The sequence below is a fragment of the Triticum aestivum genome, chromosome 6D, assembly GCF_018294505.1.
Source record: "Triticum aestivum cultivar Chinese Spring chromosome 6D, IWGSC CS RefSeq v2.1, whole genome shotgun sequence".
Taxonomy (NCBI): domain Eukaryota; kingdom Viridiplantae; phylum Streptophyta; class Magnoliopsida; order Poales; family Poaceae; genus Triticum; species Triticum aestivum.
The window spans coordinates 85,288,243-85,305,608 of NC_057811.1; the positions used below are offsets into that span (position 1 = coordinate 85,288,243).

General features: G+C 46.8%; 1 protein-coding gene across 1 annotated transcript; it reads right to left on the reverse strand.

The window, feature by feature from the left end:
• Window positions 1-15,006: 15,006 nt before the first annotated feature.
• LOC123143732 (auxin response factor 5) lies at window positions 15,007-17,366 on the reverse strand. Its single transcript, XM_044562697.1, has 4 exons — window positions 17,168-17,366; window positions 16,606-16,652; window positions 15,666-15,856; window positions 15,007-15,393 (listed from the first exon to the last, which is right to left on the reverse strand). The coding sequence occupies exons 2-4, from the start codon at window positions 16,618-16,620 to the stop codon at window positions 15,291-15,293; spliced, it is 309 nt and encodes a 102-aa protein (XP_044418632.1). The 5' UTR covers window positions 16,621-16,652; window positions 17,168-17,366; the 3' UTR covers window positions 15,007-15,290.

Below are 17,366 nucleotides of genomic sequence, written 5' to 3' on the forward strand. Positions count from 1 at the left end.
AAACGACAGCTTAGGTTTCTTCCCAAACCATAATTCATATGGCGTCGTCTCAACGGATTTCGACGGAGCCCTATTTAAAGTGAATGCGGCAGTCTCTAAAGCATAACCCCAAAATGAGAGCGGTAGATCGGTAAGAGACATCATAGATCACACCATATCCAATAGAGTGCGATTACGACGTTCGGACACACCATTTCGCTGAGGTGTTCCAGGCGGCGTGAGTTGTGAAACTATTCCACATTTCCTTAAGTGTGTGCCAAATTCGTGACTCAAATATTCCCCTCCACGATCTGATCGTAAGAATTTTATTTTCTTCACGTTGATTCTCAACCTCACTCTGAAATTCCTTGAACTTTTCAAAGGTCTCAGACTTGTGTTTCATTAGGTAGACATACCCATATCTACTCAAGTCATCAGTGAGAGTGAGAACATAACGATAGCCACCGCGAGCCTCAACACTCATTGGACCGCACACATCAGTATGTATGATTTCCAATAAGTTGGTTGCTCGCTCCATTGTTCCGGAGAACGGAGTCTTGGTCATCTTACCCATGAGGCATGGTTCGCACGTGTCAAATGATTCGTAATCAAGAGACTCTAAAAGTACATCAGCATGGAGCTTCTTCATGCGCTTGACACCAATGTGACCAAGATGGCAGTGCCACAAGTATGTGGGACTATCATTATCAACCTTACATCTTTTGGTACTCACACTATGAATATGTGTAACACTACGTTCGAGATTCATTAAGAATAAACCATTAACCAGCGGGGCATGACCATAAAATATATCTCTCATATAAATAGAACAACCATTATTCTCGAATTTAAATGAGTAGCCATCTCGAATTAAACGAGATCCTGATACAATGTTCATGCTCAAAGCTGGAACTAAATAACAATTATTGAGGTTCAAAACTAATCCCGTAGGTAAATGTAGAGGTAGCGTGCCGACGGCGATCACATCGACCTTGGAACCATTCCCGACGCGCATTGTCACCTCGTCCTTTGCCAGTCTCCATTTATTCCGCAGCTCCTGCTTTGAGTTACAAATATGAGCAACCGCACCGGTATCAAATACCCAGGAGCTACTACGAGTGCTGGTAAGGTACACATCAATAACATGTATATCACATATACCTTTGGTGTTGCCGGCCTTCTTGTCCGCTAAGTACTTGGGGCAGTTCTGCTTCCAGTGACCACTTCCCTTGCAATAAAAGCACTCAGTCTCAGGCTTGGGTCCATTCTTTGGCTTCTTCCCGGCAACTGGCTTACCGGGCGCGGCAACTCCCTTGCCGTCCTTCTTGAAGTTCTTCTTACCCTTGCCTTTCTTGAACTTAGTGGTTTTATTCACCATCAACACTTGATGTTCCTTTTTGATCTCTACCTCCGCAGATTTCAGCATTGAATATACCTCAGGAATGGTCTTTTCCATCCCCTACATATTGAAGTTCATCACAAAGCTCTTGTAGCTCGGTGGAAGCGACTGAAGGATTCTGTCAATGACCGCGTCATCCGGGAGATTAACTCCCAGCTAAGTCAAGCGGTTGTGTAACCCAGACATTTTGAGTATGTGCTCACTGACAGAACCATTTTCCTCCATCTTACAACTGAAGAACTTGTCGGAGACTTCATATCTCTCGACCCGGGCATGAGCTTGGAAAACCATTTTCTGCTCTTCGAACATCTCATATGCTCCGTGTTGCTCAAAACGCTTTTGGAGCCCCGGTTCTAAGCTGTAAAGCATGCCACACTGAACGAGGGAGTAATCATCAGCATGCTGCTGCCAAGCGTTCATAACGTCTTGGTTCTCTGGGATGGGTGCGTCACCTAGCGGTGCTTCTAGGACATAATCTTTCTTGGCAGCTATGAGGATGATCCTCAGGTTCCGGACCCAGTCCGTATAGTTGCTGCCATCATCCTTCAGCTTGGTTTTCTCTAGGAACGCGTTGAAGTTCAGGGCAACATTAGCGTGGGCCATTTGATCTACAAGACATATTGTAAAGATTTTAGACTAAGTTCATGATAATTAAGTTCATCTAATCAAATTATTCAATGAACTCCCACTCAGATAGACATCCCTTTAGTCATCTAAGTGAAACATGATCCGAGTCAACTAGGCCGTGTCCGATCATCACGTGAGACGGACTAGTCAACATCGGTGAACATCTTCATGTTGATTGTATCTTCTATACGACTCATGCTCGACCTTTCGGTCTTCCGTGTTCCGAGGCCATGTCTGTACATGCTAGGCTCGTCAAGTCAACCTAAGTGTATTGCGTGTGTAAATCTGGCTTACACCCGTTGTATTCGAATGTTAGAATCTATCACACCCGATCATCACGTGGTGCTTCGAAACAACGAACCTTCGCAACGGTGCACAGTTAGGAGGAATACTTTCTTGAAATTATTGAGAGGGATCATCTTATTTAAGCTACCGTCGTTCTAAGCAAATAAGATGTAAAACATGATAAACATCACATGCAATCAAATAGTGACATGATATGGCCAGTATCATATTGCTCCTTTGATCTCCATCTTCGGGGCGCCATGATCATCTTCGTCACCGGCAGGACACCATGATCTCCATCATCATGATCTCCATCATCGCGTCTTCATGAAGTTGTCATGCCAACGATTACTTCTACTTCTATGGCTAACGTGTTTAGCAATAAAGTAAAGTAATTTACATGGCGTTATTCAATGACTCGCAGGTCATACAAAAAATAAAGACAACTCCTATGGCTCCTGCCGGTTGTCATACTCATCGACATGCAAGTCGTGATTCCTATTACAAGAACATGATCAATCTCATACATCACATATATCTCATTCATCACATCCTTTTGGCCATATCACATCACAAGGCATATGCTGCAAAAACAAGTTAGACGTCCTCTAATTGTTGTTGCATGCTTTTACGTGGCTTCTATAGGTTTCTAGCAAGAACGTTTCTTACCTACGTAAAACCACAACGTGATATGCCAATTTCTATTTACCCTTCATAAGGACCCTTTTCATCGAATCCGATCCGACTAAAGTGGGAGAGACAGACACCCGCTAGCCACCTTATGCAACTAGTGCATGTCAGTCGGTGGAACCTGTCTCACGTAAGCGTACGTGTAAGGTCGGTCCGGGCCGCTTCATCCCACGATGCCGCCGAATCAAGATAAGACTAGTAGTGGCAAGAAAATTGACAACATCTACGCCCACAACAAGTTTGTGTTCTACTCGTGCATAGAAACTACGCATAGACCTAGCTCATGATGCCACTGTTGGGGATCGTAGCAGAAATTTAAAATTTTCTACGTATCACCAAGATCAATCTATGGAGTCATCTAGTAACGAGAGAGAGGGGAGTGCATCTACATACCCTTGTAGATCGCGCGCGGAAGCGTTCAAGAGAACGGGGTTGATGGAGTCGTACTCGTCGTGATCCAAATCACCGATGATCCTAGCGCCGAACGGACGGCACCTCCGCGTTCAACACACGTACGGAGCGGGGACGTCTCCTCCTTCTTGATCCAACAAGGGGGGAGGAGAAGTTGATGGAGATCCAGCAGCACGACGGCGTGGTGGTGAAAGTAGCGGGATCCCGGCAGGGCTTCGCCAAGCGCAAGCGGGGAGGAAGAGGTGTCATGGGAGGGAGGGAGGCGCCAGGGCTTGGGGTGCTGCTCCCATGCGCCTCCCCACTATATATAGGGGTGGAGGGGCTGGTTTCTTGCCCTCCAAGTCCATTGGGGCGTTCGCAAAGGTGGGGGAAAGAAATCCCATCATTTCCCTTCCCCACCGATTGTTATCCCCCTTTTTTAGGGATCTTGATCTTATCCCTTCGGGATATGATCTTATTCCTTCTAAGGTGGGATCTTGGTGCGCCTTGACCAGGGGTGTGGGGCCTTGACCCCACTACACACATTCATGTGGCCCCCCCATGCAGGTGGGCCCCACTTCGGAACCTTCTAGAACCTTCCCGGTACAATACCGAAAAATCCCGAACATTTTCCGGTGGCCAAAATAGGACTTCCCATATATAAATCTTTATCTCCGGACCATTCCGGAACTCCTCATGACGTCCGGGATCTCATCCGGGACTCCGAACAACTTTCGGTTAACCGCATACTAATATCTCTACAACTCTAGCGTCACCGAACCTTAAGTGTGTAGACCCTACGGGTTCGGGAGACATGCAGACATGACCGAGACGACTCTCCGGTCAATAACCAACAGCGGGATCTGGATACCCATGTTGACTCCCACATGTTCTACGATGATCTCATCGGATGAACCACGATGTCGAGGATTCAATCAATCCCGTATACAATTCCCTTTGTCAATCGGTACGTTACTTGCCCGAGATTCGATCGTCGGTATCCCAATACCTTGTTCAATCTCATTACCGGCAAGTCACTTTACTCGTACCGTAATGCATGATCCCGTGACCAAACACTTGGTCACATTGAGCTCATTATGATGATGCATTACCGAGTGGGCCTAGAGATACCTCTCCGTCATACGGAGTGACAAATCCCAGTCTCGATTCGTGCCAACCCAACAGACACTTTCGGAGATACCCGTAGTGCACCTTTATAGCCACCCAGTTACGTTGTGACGTTTGGCACACCCAAAGCACTCCTATGGTATCCGGGAGTTGCACAATCTCATGGTCTAAGGAAATGATACTTGACATTTGAAAAAGCTCTGGCAAACGAACTACACGATCTTGTGCTATGCATAGGATTGGGTCTTGTCCATCACATCATTCTCCTAATGATGTGATCCCGTTATCAATGACATCCAATGTCCATAGTCAGGAAACAATGACTATCTGTTGATCAACGAGCTAGTCAACTAGAGGCTCACTAGGGACATGTTGTGGTCTATGTATTCACACATGTATTACGATTTCCGGATAACACAATTATAGCATGAAGAATAGACAATTATCATGAACAAGGAAATATAATAATAACCATTTTATTATTGCCTCTAGGGCATATTTCCAACAGAGACGTCGATGACTTGTCCTAGCGACATGCCGCCATTGGTGGACTCTGCGTCCCCCTGCTGAAGTCGACCGCATCCTCGTCCTCGGCGCCGCCCTCAAGGTTGTAGTAATCGTAGTAGTGGTTGTGCCAGAGCTCGCGTTGGTATTCCACCGCCGATTACTCGACAAACAGACTCTTCTCTACCTCGACCTCGGCCACGCGCAACTCCTCCTCCCGGCGCTCCTCAATCTCCGCCGCCTCCTGCATCTGCAGCTCCCGCTCGGCGATCTCATGAGGAAGCAGGTGCTCCATGGCCACCGCCGCCTTTTCGGACGTGGGTTGCATGCTGGATTCCGAGGTGGCCTAGAATATCTTGGCGTGTGTGTCCTCGTTCTTGGTGTGGACGGCCTCGACCCGGGCCAGGGCGACATCGACGGCACAGACGGCAGCTCGAGCGCTCTCGGCGTTTGCAGCCGCCGTCGCAGCAGCAGCTGCAACCGTCTCGGCTGCTGCAGCTACCCTGTTGGCTGCCGCAGATGCCCTCTCGGCGAATGCGGCCGCGCTCAATGCGGATGCGGCGGCACTCTCGGCGTAGGAGGCCGCGCTCGGGGAGGACGCGACCACCGTACGGGCCTTCACGAAGCGTTTCCACGGCGTCATCTTTGCAAGAAGGGGTTCCGGGAATGGGGATCGGGATTCGTAGATCCGGGGGTTGCCAGCACTGGAGCAGACGAGCCGACGAAGCTTAAGGAGGAAAATTTAAATAGACCCAGGAATTTTCATCGCAAATGGTTCCTACAAAAAACTTTGTGTGATGTTGTTGATATTTTTTATTAGCTGTGAAAGACGAATTTGGAGTAAAGTGGCAACAGATGGTGTTTTAAATGTACGTGAAAATTTGTAGTACTAATACAACAGTCATGTCAAATTTTAAAAAAAATTCAGGGGTCATTTGACCTTTTAAGACATTTAAGTGATTTTCTAGCCATTTAATGACCGTAATTCAAATTTGAACTACATGTACATGCAACAGCTAACCATAATGGTTTGAAAAATCATATTCTGCGTACTTGTGTGCGAGTTAATTCCATGTGCAGTAAATTGCAAGGAATTTTCAAACATATTGGTCTCACGGCTATGACACAATTAAGCATGGAGTGCCATGACATTTAAATTCCAAAAAATTAAAAAAGATCAGAAACACATCAAACCTTGCTTGATGTAATGTCATGCCACCAAGATGATGTGGTAAAAAAATTGGCATGTTTGACAAAAGTTTTGACACACATCCCTCACAAACCGGAGCAACTCACTAGAAGGCTCGTGATTCCGAGAGGGAACAATGCATATTTGATGACGAAGGGGAGATAGCTTCCTTTTACGGCCTTCAATTTTTTTTTCTACATTTAACGTGCACTAATACAATTGTCATGTGAAAATTCGGAAAATTGCAGGGTCTGTGTACCTTGTGATGCAGATGGTCCTGCTGGACATGAGGAGGCAGAGATGCTGGCAAGAAGTACCCTTCCGCACAAGCATCCTAACAAGGGTGATGGGCCAGTGGTGTACATGGGTGTTTGATTCAGAAGATCCACACCAGCTCATCCAAGCAAAGGTACTAAAATAATTATGCATGCTTCCTTTTCAGTAGTAAAGTTGATTGTCTTGATTTGATTTTTTCAGTAATATGTATAATCGAGCAGTAGAGCATGAAACCCTCATTCCTCCCTTGTCTCGTATTAAAACATACATCAGGTTTAGTACAAGATTCAATCAGATAATGAACTGATCTAGTCTAGTATAAAGGAAGTGTTAGTAATTAGTAGCAAGCCATGTAGGTAGCATTGCAGCAGCACCACCAACACAAGTATATATATTTGTGGCAACGATTACTACAACCCGTAGTCTCTCTAAGACTTGGTGTCCATGGAAAAAGAGGAAGAGTGAGCCTAGTAATTATCTATTGGGCACCAGTAATTATCAACCAATCTCTTTGTGTTAGCAGTTGTTTGACGCCTTGGTGGCAGCTACATTGTGCGATTATTGCTAAATCACAGCGATGACCACCTGGTTTTATTTGTTTATTGGCCGGTATGAAAACCTGAACTTTTAAAACCAACAATCATGAGGGCGTGTGAAGACCTTGTACCAGACTCTTGGTCTAAACGCTGCAGTGCGAGGCTAGGTAAAAACTCTGAACTAGGATGGACATAAATTTGCACGTTGGCTGCAGCAGGTGACCACATGTTGTATGGGGATAAAAGTTTCTGTTTGCACGGGCAATGCTACCTCATTCATATGAGAACATATCAGAGTGGTGTAAGACTCTTGGATGCCCAATGTAAACACTGCCAAGACTATTTTCCTTTGAGTTTTCTAACAGCATGCATGCAGGAGTTAGGAATAACCAATGTATCTTCAGAAAGAAACATCAACAGACAATAAGAAGATGGCAAGTCATGATTCATCCCTTGTTTAATTCAACTCCTCTTTCATTTGATCCTTTTTGAGTTTGCATAATGCATACATGCAGGAACAAAAATACTGAACAACATGTAGGCATGCCTTAGAAGTTATAAGCACCAACAGTAACAGTTCTTAACAAAGCAAAGTGGAGTGTAGAACATGTGAAACATGCAGGCATACTGCGGTTATTCTAGTCGTTGTTCAGTAGTCATTATTCTAAGAGAACTCCATGAAGGAGGGTTAGGAACCTAGAAAAAGCAGTTTGTGCAAATGAGGGTTAGGTACCTAAAAAATTAGTTTGTGCATATGAGTGTATTTAGTGTCGGCATGCATGCATGACTACTGATCAATTTTTCTTCAGTATCTCAATTACTTAGTAGGAACCAAATGCAAGGTTGTTTGGAGAGCACATTGATATTAGGGGTTAAACTGATTCGCAATAGTACTTAGGAAATACTAGACTAGAGTGGATTTATATGACACCGCTAGCACAGATTCAAAATCAAATGGACGAGCAACAAAGTGTCATGATGGTTTGTCATGTAGGGATTTATTCAGGAAACTGTGTAGTTGTGATCATGATGACACACACGTTTGGTGCCAAAATTGCTTTCGCTCGTGTTTCAACCATCCTTTCTACTTAGTAGCCAAAATTGCTTGTCATTCATGCGGCGTTGTTGCGGACACATTTCTTAATCCAACCGACGTGTTATGCTGCCGAAATTTCTACCCGAAATTCCCATGACTTGTCGAAATTTTGTCCTTATTTGTAAGGAAACAAGAGCTTTAGGGTGTTGCATGCAAAATTCCAGGGTCTTGGCTGCAAGAAAATGTTATTTGTGGGGATGGAAAAAGGAAAGGCTGTCATTTTTGTCATAGCCGATGATGGCGTTCAGTTGTGTGAACTTTGCTGATGCTTCACCAAAACCAAGTGCTGAACGGCAGATCTTGGAACATTCACAAGCACGAAGAAGAAGAGAATATTACCAGATGACATGCCTAGGTGTGGACGACAGCGACCCGGCCGGTCCCACCTGATGGCTCGTTGCCCTCACCAACAGAACATGACATCAGGCCTCCCTTCACTAGCACATCAGCACAGACAATGCCCAATGCCTTTATCCCCTTCTCTTTTTTTTGAAAGATCCAGTATCGCTGGCATTTCATTGATAATAGCAGGAAGCAGCGGAAAACAACAAGATGGTGAAGGTCCTAGGACCAGATCCGGAGATCAAAGAAAGAAAAAAAAAGAAAAAAAAAAACAGCCCTAATAGCTGCAGCACAACACTCCATACAATCCATACTAGGCAGCGCAGCTCCGACTCCGACGAAGAAACTACTAAGGAAACAGGCAGGAGTGGCGTCACGGAGGATCACCAAACGAGCCATCTGTCACGCGTCATCGTATACCACCGCCCCCCCCCCCCCCCCCACCGCGGCTTCGACTTCACAATAACAGGCGGTCGAGGCACACCCACGGACACGCCGGAGAAGAAGAGCCGACTACCACGACCAAGGCCACGCCTCCGACATTGCTCATCGCCGTCATCGTTGCCACAGAAACCACCATGCACGTCCAGCCGTAGGAAGCACTAATGGGATCAAGGTCTTCACCGCCCGACCCTACAACAGGGTCTAGGCTTTCACCCGAAGAACTTGATCCGGGAGTTGAGGCTGTGAAGATTCCCGACAACGCCTCCAAGGAGGATAGCGACGCCCACGAGCGCCGTCGTCGCCGGCCGGCTAGCACCGGCCAGGCTATTCGCCCGGGACAACCACTCCCACGCAGCCGGCCGAGGCCGACCCGTACCTCCACTGGACCGTGCACCCCCCACACAACGAGCGCGCCAACGCTGTGCACGGCCACCAGCAAGCCTCCTCGTCGACGGGCCTGCAAGAAACCAGATCTGGTCCTGCACCCCGCGTCCAAACCACGGGCGAAGCCTTCCTGCTCCAGCAATCGCCAACGGGCACCGCCAGCCGCCGGTAGAACCCCGCCCGGGCCGCCTGCCCACCGCAGCCTGCTAGATCCAGGTCCCCCACCTAACACCACACGCAGCCGCCCAGCCGAGCAGCCATGTCGCGCAAACCACGGCGACCACCGTCGCCCAGCCGAGCCGCAGCAGTCACCACGCGCGCCCACGCCCGCGAGCCGGCCGCGACCACCACGCGCCGCGCCAGATCCCAGCACTCGCGAACCGGCCGCGGCCAGCCCGCGCCGCCCCTCGCCAGATCCGCACGCCCCAAGGCCCCAAGCGCCTCCGTGCGCGTCCTCGGCGGCCAGAAGCACCGCCCCGAGCGTGCGCCGCCGCTCGAGCTCCCCCCGATGCCACCGGCCCGCGCCAGCCAGCCCCGGGCGGAGGAGGAAGAGGGCCCCGCCGCCGCCGAGCCGCGCGGGCTTCGCCCGGCGACCTCCGTCGGCGACGGCGAGGGGGAGGAGGGGAGGGTGGGTGGGGCGCTGGCGGCGGCTAGGATTTGCTCCCGAGCCGCTCGCGGGAGCGAGTCCATCCCGAATCGCTATGGGTGTGATTTGTTTGTGTGTTCTTTATCCCCTTCTCCAGTATGTAACTCACGCAGTGGGCAAGGATCGATGAAACAGATTGCATTATTGAGTACAAACAACACATGACTTGCACTGCATAGATAGTAGCAGTAGTGAAACGACCACGTAATAACGATTACCTGCGATCAAGCAGCCACGTACGGATGATGACCACTCATGTAGCCACGTACTCAAGCAGCCATGTACGGATGATGACCTCTCATGTAGCCACGTACTCAAGCAGCCACGTACGGATGATACCCATCGGACCCCTACTCACGCCCTGATCTGGGGCGTCCAGCCCAAGCAAGGCTGGTGGGCCCCTGTCGCGCTGTGCCATATAGAGGAGGTGGGGATCACGGCACAAGGGATGAGGTTCGCCGCCGTCAAGGATGTCTAATCGAATGATTCACTTTGCTGTTTCTAAATGTGCAGGCAACTGGCAGGGGACGGTGCCTCTGCTCCCAATCCATCTGCCGCTGTCACAACAAAAACCATGCCCAGAGCCAGGGCAATGAGTAAGAAGTCGAGGGCTAGGAAAAGGACAGAGCTGTGCCCACAGGAAGATGACCGTCGCCCTTGCTAACAACAATTGCTCACCGTCTTTGCCTTGCCGCTCCACGAAATAATGATTGCCCGTCTCGAGGCGCTAGCATGGGTCACCTCTCCTGAACAAGCACGGCTTTAAATCTTGGACCTCAGCCCTGCATGGGTTTGCCGAGGATCCATCGCATCAAAATAACACTAACTAGAGTAGACCATTTGTGCTGTAATTTGAAACATACACAAACATATACTCCCTCTGTTCCAAAATAGATGACTCAACTTTCTACTAACTTTATAGTAGAAAGTTGAGTCATCTATTTTGGAACGGAGGGAGTACCTGCTATGATCCGCAAGTTCTTCCTCTTTTCAGCTAGCTTGAGCTTGAGGTTCCTAATGACACTGGCTTGAGTAGCTGACAAGTTCTTAACCACGTCATACTTCTCCTGTAGCTTGCTGCTTTCAACATCTTTCTTTTCTATCTCTGCCTATGCTCCTGGGCATCCAGAAGTGCATTGACATTTTGAAACAGCTTCTCATAGCTGGCCTATAGTTTCTTCTTCTCTCGTGTCAGGTTATGAATAACAAATGAATTCATCAGATTGTCCTCAGTCATGTTTCTCTTACTCTGTTCATACATATCTCATAACTTGGCCAATGCATTCTCCAGTGTATTCGGCCAAGCTGGATCAATCCATTCAACTAGTCCATGGTTTTTACACTGCTGTGTTTACAAGCTAGATTATTTAAAAACTGTCATAAAATACAGTGCTTGCAAGCTTAAGCTAGATTATTTAAAAACGGAATGCTTGCAAGCCATGCTATAACATAACAGGGGTCCATCTGTCATAATCACACTTAATAGAGCCAGATCTGCCGATCAGTAGTTTTCGCAAAATGATTACACTAATTGGTGTTTTCTGCAAAAAAATGTAACGTAGTGCTTTTTGCTAACCTAACTTTCAAAGTGGTGGTTTCCTGCAATTTACTCTCATGGGTCTTTGTCATTTATTATTTTCATTAGTGCTTTTGTGTATCTTAATTTGCTACAAGTTTTGAGTCGTGTAGCTATGGTCTATAGTATCACTCTTCTCGGTTTTAATTTTGTTCCTCGGTTTATTTTATTTTATCATTTCATTACTTATCTAGTACCCACTTAAGCTGTTTATCTTATTTCATCATTTTTCCTTAGTATATTATTTTTTCCAGTCTTGGTTGAGTTCTTATTAGCGGTCATTAGTTTTCAGACAATTTATTTATTAGTGGCGATATTTGGTGTGAGGTTCTTCAGATCGATTCAAGGATTCAAGGATGACGACTACGGCTCCGGGGCGCTGGTCCTTAGGGGCACATGCACGAAGACTTCCCGGCTATCATCGACAAGGTCAGGCCGGCTCCGGTATGGGAGCGCGACAGCGGCGTGTTGGCGACTCGTTCTAGCGATGACAATGGTATTTCGATGGTCCATGGACCTCGATGTAATTTTTATTATGTTTGAGGTATTTTGTACTTTCAATAAATCTTTATAATAGATCTGATCATGTTTGAAGAAAAAAGCGACCTGGGAAGAACTCACTGACATGTAGCATTAGTTTCCATCGACGGCTTGGGGTTAGGCCATTCCACAAGAGGAGGGGGGGTGTGTGTGGGGGGGGTATGTCATTGTTGGGAACGTAGCATGGAAAAGAAAAACATTTCTATGCACATGCAATGATCTATCCATGAAGATGCATAGCAACGAGGGGGAGAGTGTGTCTACGTACTCTCGTAGACCGAAAGCAGAAGCGTTTGACAACGCGGTTGATGTAGTCGAACTTCTTCTAGCTCCGACTGATCAAGCACCAAACATACGACACCTCCGAGTTCTACACACGTTCAGCTCGGTGACATCCCTCGCCTTCTTGATCCAGCAAGGTGTCGAGGTAGTAGATGAGTTCCGTCAGCACGACAGCGTGGTGACGATGATGGTGAAGTGATTCACGCAGGGCTTCGCCTAAGCACCGCAAAACTATGACCTGGGTGTAAACTGTGGAGGGGGCGCCGCACACGGCTAACAATTGATGTTGTGTGTTCTAGGCGCCCCCCCACATATATATAGTGGGAGGGGAGGGGAGGAGAGGCAGCCAGGGGGGGCCCCAAGTAGGCCGAATCCTACTTGGGGTCTTCCCCAATTCGGCCTCCCCCCTTCCATAATTGCCGGAGGGGGAAAAGGAAGGGGAAGGAGAGAAGGAAAGGGGGGGGGGGCGAACCCCCTCTTTCCCTTCTCCCACTCGGCCTCCTTCCATAGGGGGGGCGCCACCCCTTGTGGGCTCGTGTACACCCCTCTTATGGCCCATAACCCCCGATAACCCCCCCCCCGGTACTTCGATAAATACCCGATACACTTCAGAACACTTTCGGTGTCCGAATACTATCATCCTATATATCAATCTTTACCTCTTGACCATTTCGAGACTCCTCGTCATGTCCGTGATCTCATCCAGGACTCCGAACAACATTCGGTCACCAAATCACATAACTCATATAATACTAAATCGTCATCGAACGTTAAGCGTGCGGACCCTACGGATTCGAGAACTATATAGACATGACCAAGACACCTCTCCGATCAATAACCAATAGCGGAACCTGGATGCTCATATTGGCTCCTACATATTCTACGAAGATCATTATTGGTCGAATCATTATGACAACATACGTTATTCCCTTTGTCTATCGGTATGTTACTTGCCCGAGATTCGATCGTCGGTATCTACATACCTAGTTCAATCTCGTTACCGGCAAGTCTCTTTACTCGTTCCGTAATACATCATCCTGCAACTAACTCATTAGTCACTTTGCTTGCAAGGCTTCTTATGATGTGCATTACCGAGAGGGCCCAGAGATACCTCTCCGATACTCGGAGTGACAAATCCTAATGTCGATCTATGCCAATCCAACAAACACCTTCGGAGATACTTGTAGAGCATCTTTATAATCACCCAGTTACGTTGTGACGTTTGATAGCACACAAGGCATTCCTCCGGTATCCGGGAGTTGCATAATCTCATAGTCGAAAAATATGTATTTGACATGAAGAAAGCAATAGCAATAAAACTGAACGATCAATATGCTAAGCTAACGGATGGGTCTTGTCCATCACATCATTCTCCTAATGATGTGATCCCGTTATCAAATGACAACTCATGTCCATGGTTAGGAAACCTTAACCATCTTTGATCAACGAGCTAGTCAAATAGAGATTCACTAGGGACACAGTATTTGTCTATGTATTCACACATGTATTTAGGTTTCCGATCAATACAATTCTAGCATAAATAATAAACCTTTATCATGAATAAGGAAATATAAAATAACAACTTTATTATTGCCTATAGGGCATATTTCCTTCAGTCATGGCGTGTGAACCCAATGACACTGACAAAGGGAAGGGGGGAGCCTAGTGGGCCGAGGCCCTGTAGCCAACAACTATCTACTTAAGCTGCGGTCTTCTTCATCATGGGGCATCAAAGATTAAGCTGCCCTTCCTCCTAAAACCCTAGGATTCGAAATTCCTCTGCTCAAATCCCATGGACCATGAACTATATACCGCCTCGCCTAGTGTGCTGCTAGGGATGTCATGACCGCGACAATAACCACCCGATTTTTTGTCTTAGTGCATGTTCTTCACCCATGGTGACACACTCAGAGACCGGATAGCCCCTCAACCGTGATGTGCTTCAACTTCAATAGTGTCTCTCAGAAACAATCAAGCACTTATACACAAATACTGTACTAAATTAAAGACATTTGTTTTTGAACGGAGGGGGTACTTACACAAACTCCATGACTCATCCCGCCTTAGCGGCATCATGTTACCCATCTCATATGGGCATTTCACTGACTGTGGTGTGATCGAAGTCAACATTCACCAATTTTGTACAAAAATGATCTCACACCATCGCCATCGGCCTCACACCCTATCACATTGGCCTCGCGCCAAAACATCGCTCCCGCTAGGATATGGATGGAACCACGGCTCACGGACACGGTGCTGACTAGGCGTGCTTACATTACATGAATACACATGACTTCATGATTCGTCTAACTCCCCTAAAGATGATCTTAACGCGCTCCACAGGAAGATGACCGTCGCCCTTGCTAACAACAATGTGCTCACCGTCTTTGCCTTGTCGTTTCACCAAATAATGATCGCCCGTCCCGAGGCGCTAGCATGGGTCACCTCTCCTAGACAAGCACGGCTTTAAATCTTGGACCTCAGCCCTGCATGGGTTTGCCAAGGATCCATCGCATCAAAATAACACTAACTAGAGTAGACCATATTCGTGCTGTAATTCGAAACATACACGAACATATACCTGCTATGATCATGATTTGGAAGCAAACCAAATCAGCAAGCTCGGATTATTTTCCAAATACCGACAATTGTGAATGAGTTGTCGTGTGTAATGCATTGTGAATATCAAGCTATAAATCTTAGAAGATAATATCATCTTATCTTTCTTCTCAGAGAGTTTAACACATTATTGTTGGGAGAAAATACATATAGAAAAAGAGTAGAGCCCAGAGCCAATGTACGTAGCATTTAAATGGCGTGTCGCAGCACCCATGGTCAAGCTAGTTTTAGGAGAATTATAACCCTCACGGCAAATGTCGCAGCACGCGTGATCAAGCTAGTCTTAGGAGAATTTTAGCCCTCACAACAATAAGCTCACACATATACACTATATTCTTCACTGCATTGATTTTGTAGGCTACAGCCTTGATGCTAAACCACCACCCAGCTTCTGCAGACACTTCTGGTCAACCTCTTGAGGTGACATGATCAGAATGGACTTGATGCTGATCACAAACTCCCTGCAGCATCCATGTCAAAAATGTCAGGGTACCCAACCAATAGAATCTTTACCGAAAAAATAATAAAATCTTTCATCGTATGAACAGTAAAAGAAAAGAGGGCGGTGTTCTAAACTTCTCATTTTTTCAAGGAAATATGCACACATTAATTCGTGTTTCAGTCGTATCAACTACTGACATTTTAACAGCTTCCAGTTTCTCGGGGAATATTTGAGATCGGGAATCTTGAGAAGTTCATATTGCCATAGGCAGAAAGTTGACGGTGGACTTACTCCCATGGGCCATCACCGAGAAGTAGGAAGTCACCCTCATCATCCTGGTAGAGACACGTCCAACCTTTAGTCTGTCGTTCTTCGAGTTGCCCTTCGATACCAAACATGTGGGCCAAAGCTTGATTCAATTCTCCGTATCCAGAGAACCTACCGATGTCAATGGAGCGGCTTATAACCCCACGTTTGTGCACCTAAAAAACATAGGTTAGGATAACATGCAGAAGAATGAATGAACACAACAAAGAAAGCATGTGGTCAAGAGATCACGGCTCATTAATAATCATGACCCAGTCCTGATTTCCAACTTTCTAAAGCCAATAGCACAATACCCATGCAATGCAACAATGTTTAAGAAGGACACTGCACTATCATTTGGCTGAGCCAAATTCGTCCATACCCGCTCTCATTTAAATGGTTTGGGCAAGGTCAACAGTTGGCGTGGCTCGAAGATGAATGGGCCACCGCCACAAATTGAAAATCGTCCTAGGAGTAAGGATATTATGCCTAAATACTTGCCTATATCTGACCATACATACAACCATCATCTTACTACATATCCTATGCTCATCCAAACCACCATACTGAAAATTACATGAAAATAAGCAGACTTGTCTTGGCAACACCGTACCATTTTCTGAACAACAGTTTTTATATGCGCATTCCTTCTTTACAGAAAATTACAGTTACAAACTTTGATAACTAGCCAGAGCATAACTTAGTTTTGACATGATGATTATGTGCATAAATATGTCCTGATAGTCCTTATACGATGGATATCTATTCTATCATTTGGAGGAGGCTCTGCTTCATAATAAATCGGCATTATAGTGCAGTGGTCAGAAATACACTTGTGTTTCTCAGTAATGCCTCACAAATTACTCTTATGCATCAGGAAGCATATACTGCTTGAAAAACATACTGTCAAGACGAAAGGGCAAACCTTAATGAATGGCATCCTCTGGCGAAGGGGCAAGGCACCAAGAATTTCTGTTCAACAATCAACAAGGCGTCATCGTTAATTAGAGAATCGATGGAACTGGAAGCCATATCTGACTGATAAAATGACTGAAACCATACAAGCCGACATCTCCCGGCGAGCATCCTTTTTTTGCATTCTGTAGTTGAGATGCTATGATTTTCACACTTGGCAAACTCAAGTTTACCAGAAAACCAGTGTTTCCATACCCTTTGCCCAAACTTCCACTGCTACTACTTGGATCATGGGCTCATGGCTCGACTAAATTATTCAAAGCACGCATGAGAATTGTTTTTTGTCTAAGCTCATCTCACGCAATTAAGATACCGGATCATACCCCCTAAGAACGCTAAATCGCTGCCTTGCTACATCAATCCGAAGCAGTGGTGTTTATCTTAACCTGGGGATCCGGGGTGCCCAGATCATCCCAATCCGGAGGCGCTCGAGGTTGCCCCGCCACCAAAAAACGGAAATGGAGCGAGCAAACTGGAGGAACGATGGCTGGGGGAGGGACGAGGTTTCTCACCTGACCACGGGCGGGCGGAGATTCGGCTGCCGAGCAGAACAGAGCAGAAGGCGGAGGAGCCGGAGAGCAGTGGTAGTGGTGGTTTGGTACAGGACTACAGATCAAGTGATCAACCGGCTCCGCGGTGCGCGTAGGGTAGGGGCCAGCTCTCACCGCACCCAGCAACGCGGTAGGCGAACGGGCACACGACAGGTGCTGC

Excerpts from the sequence above, each read along its gene's own strand:
- LOC123143732 (XM_044562697.1), bottom strand. Across the intron at positions 15,394-15,665 it reads CTCGGTGATGGCCCATGGGA|GGAGTTTGTGATCAGCATCA; the intron begins GTAAGTCCACCG and ends TGGATGCTGCAG.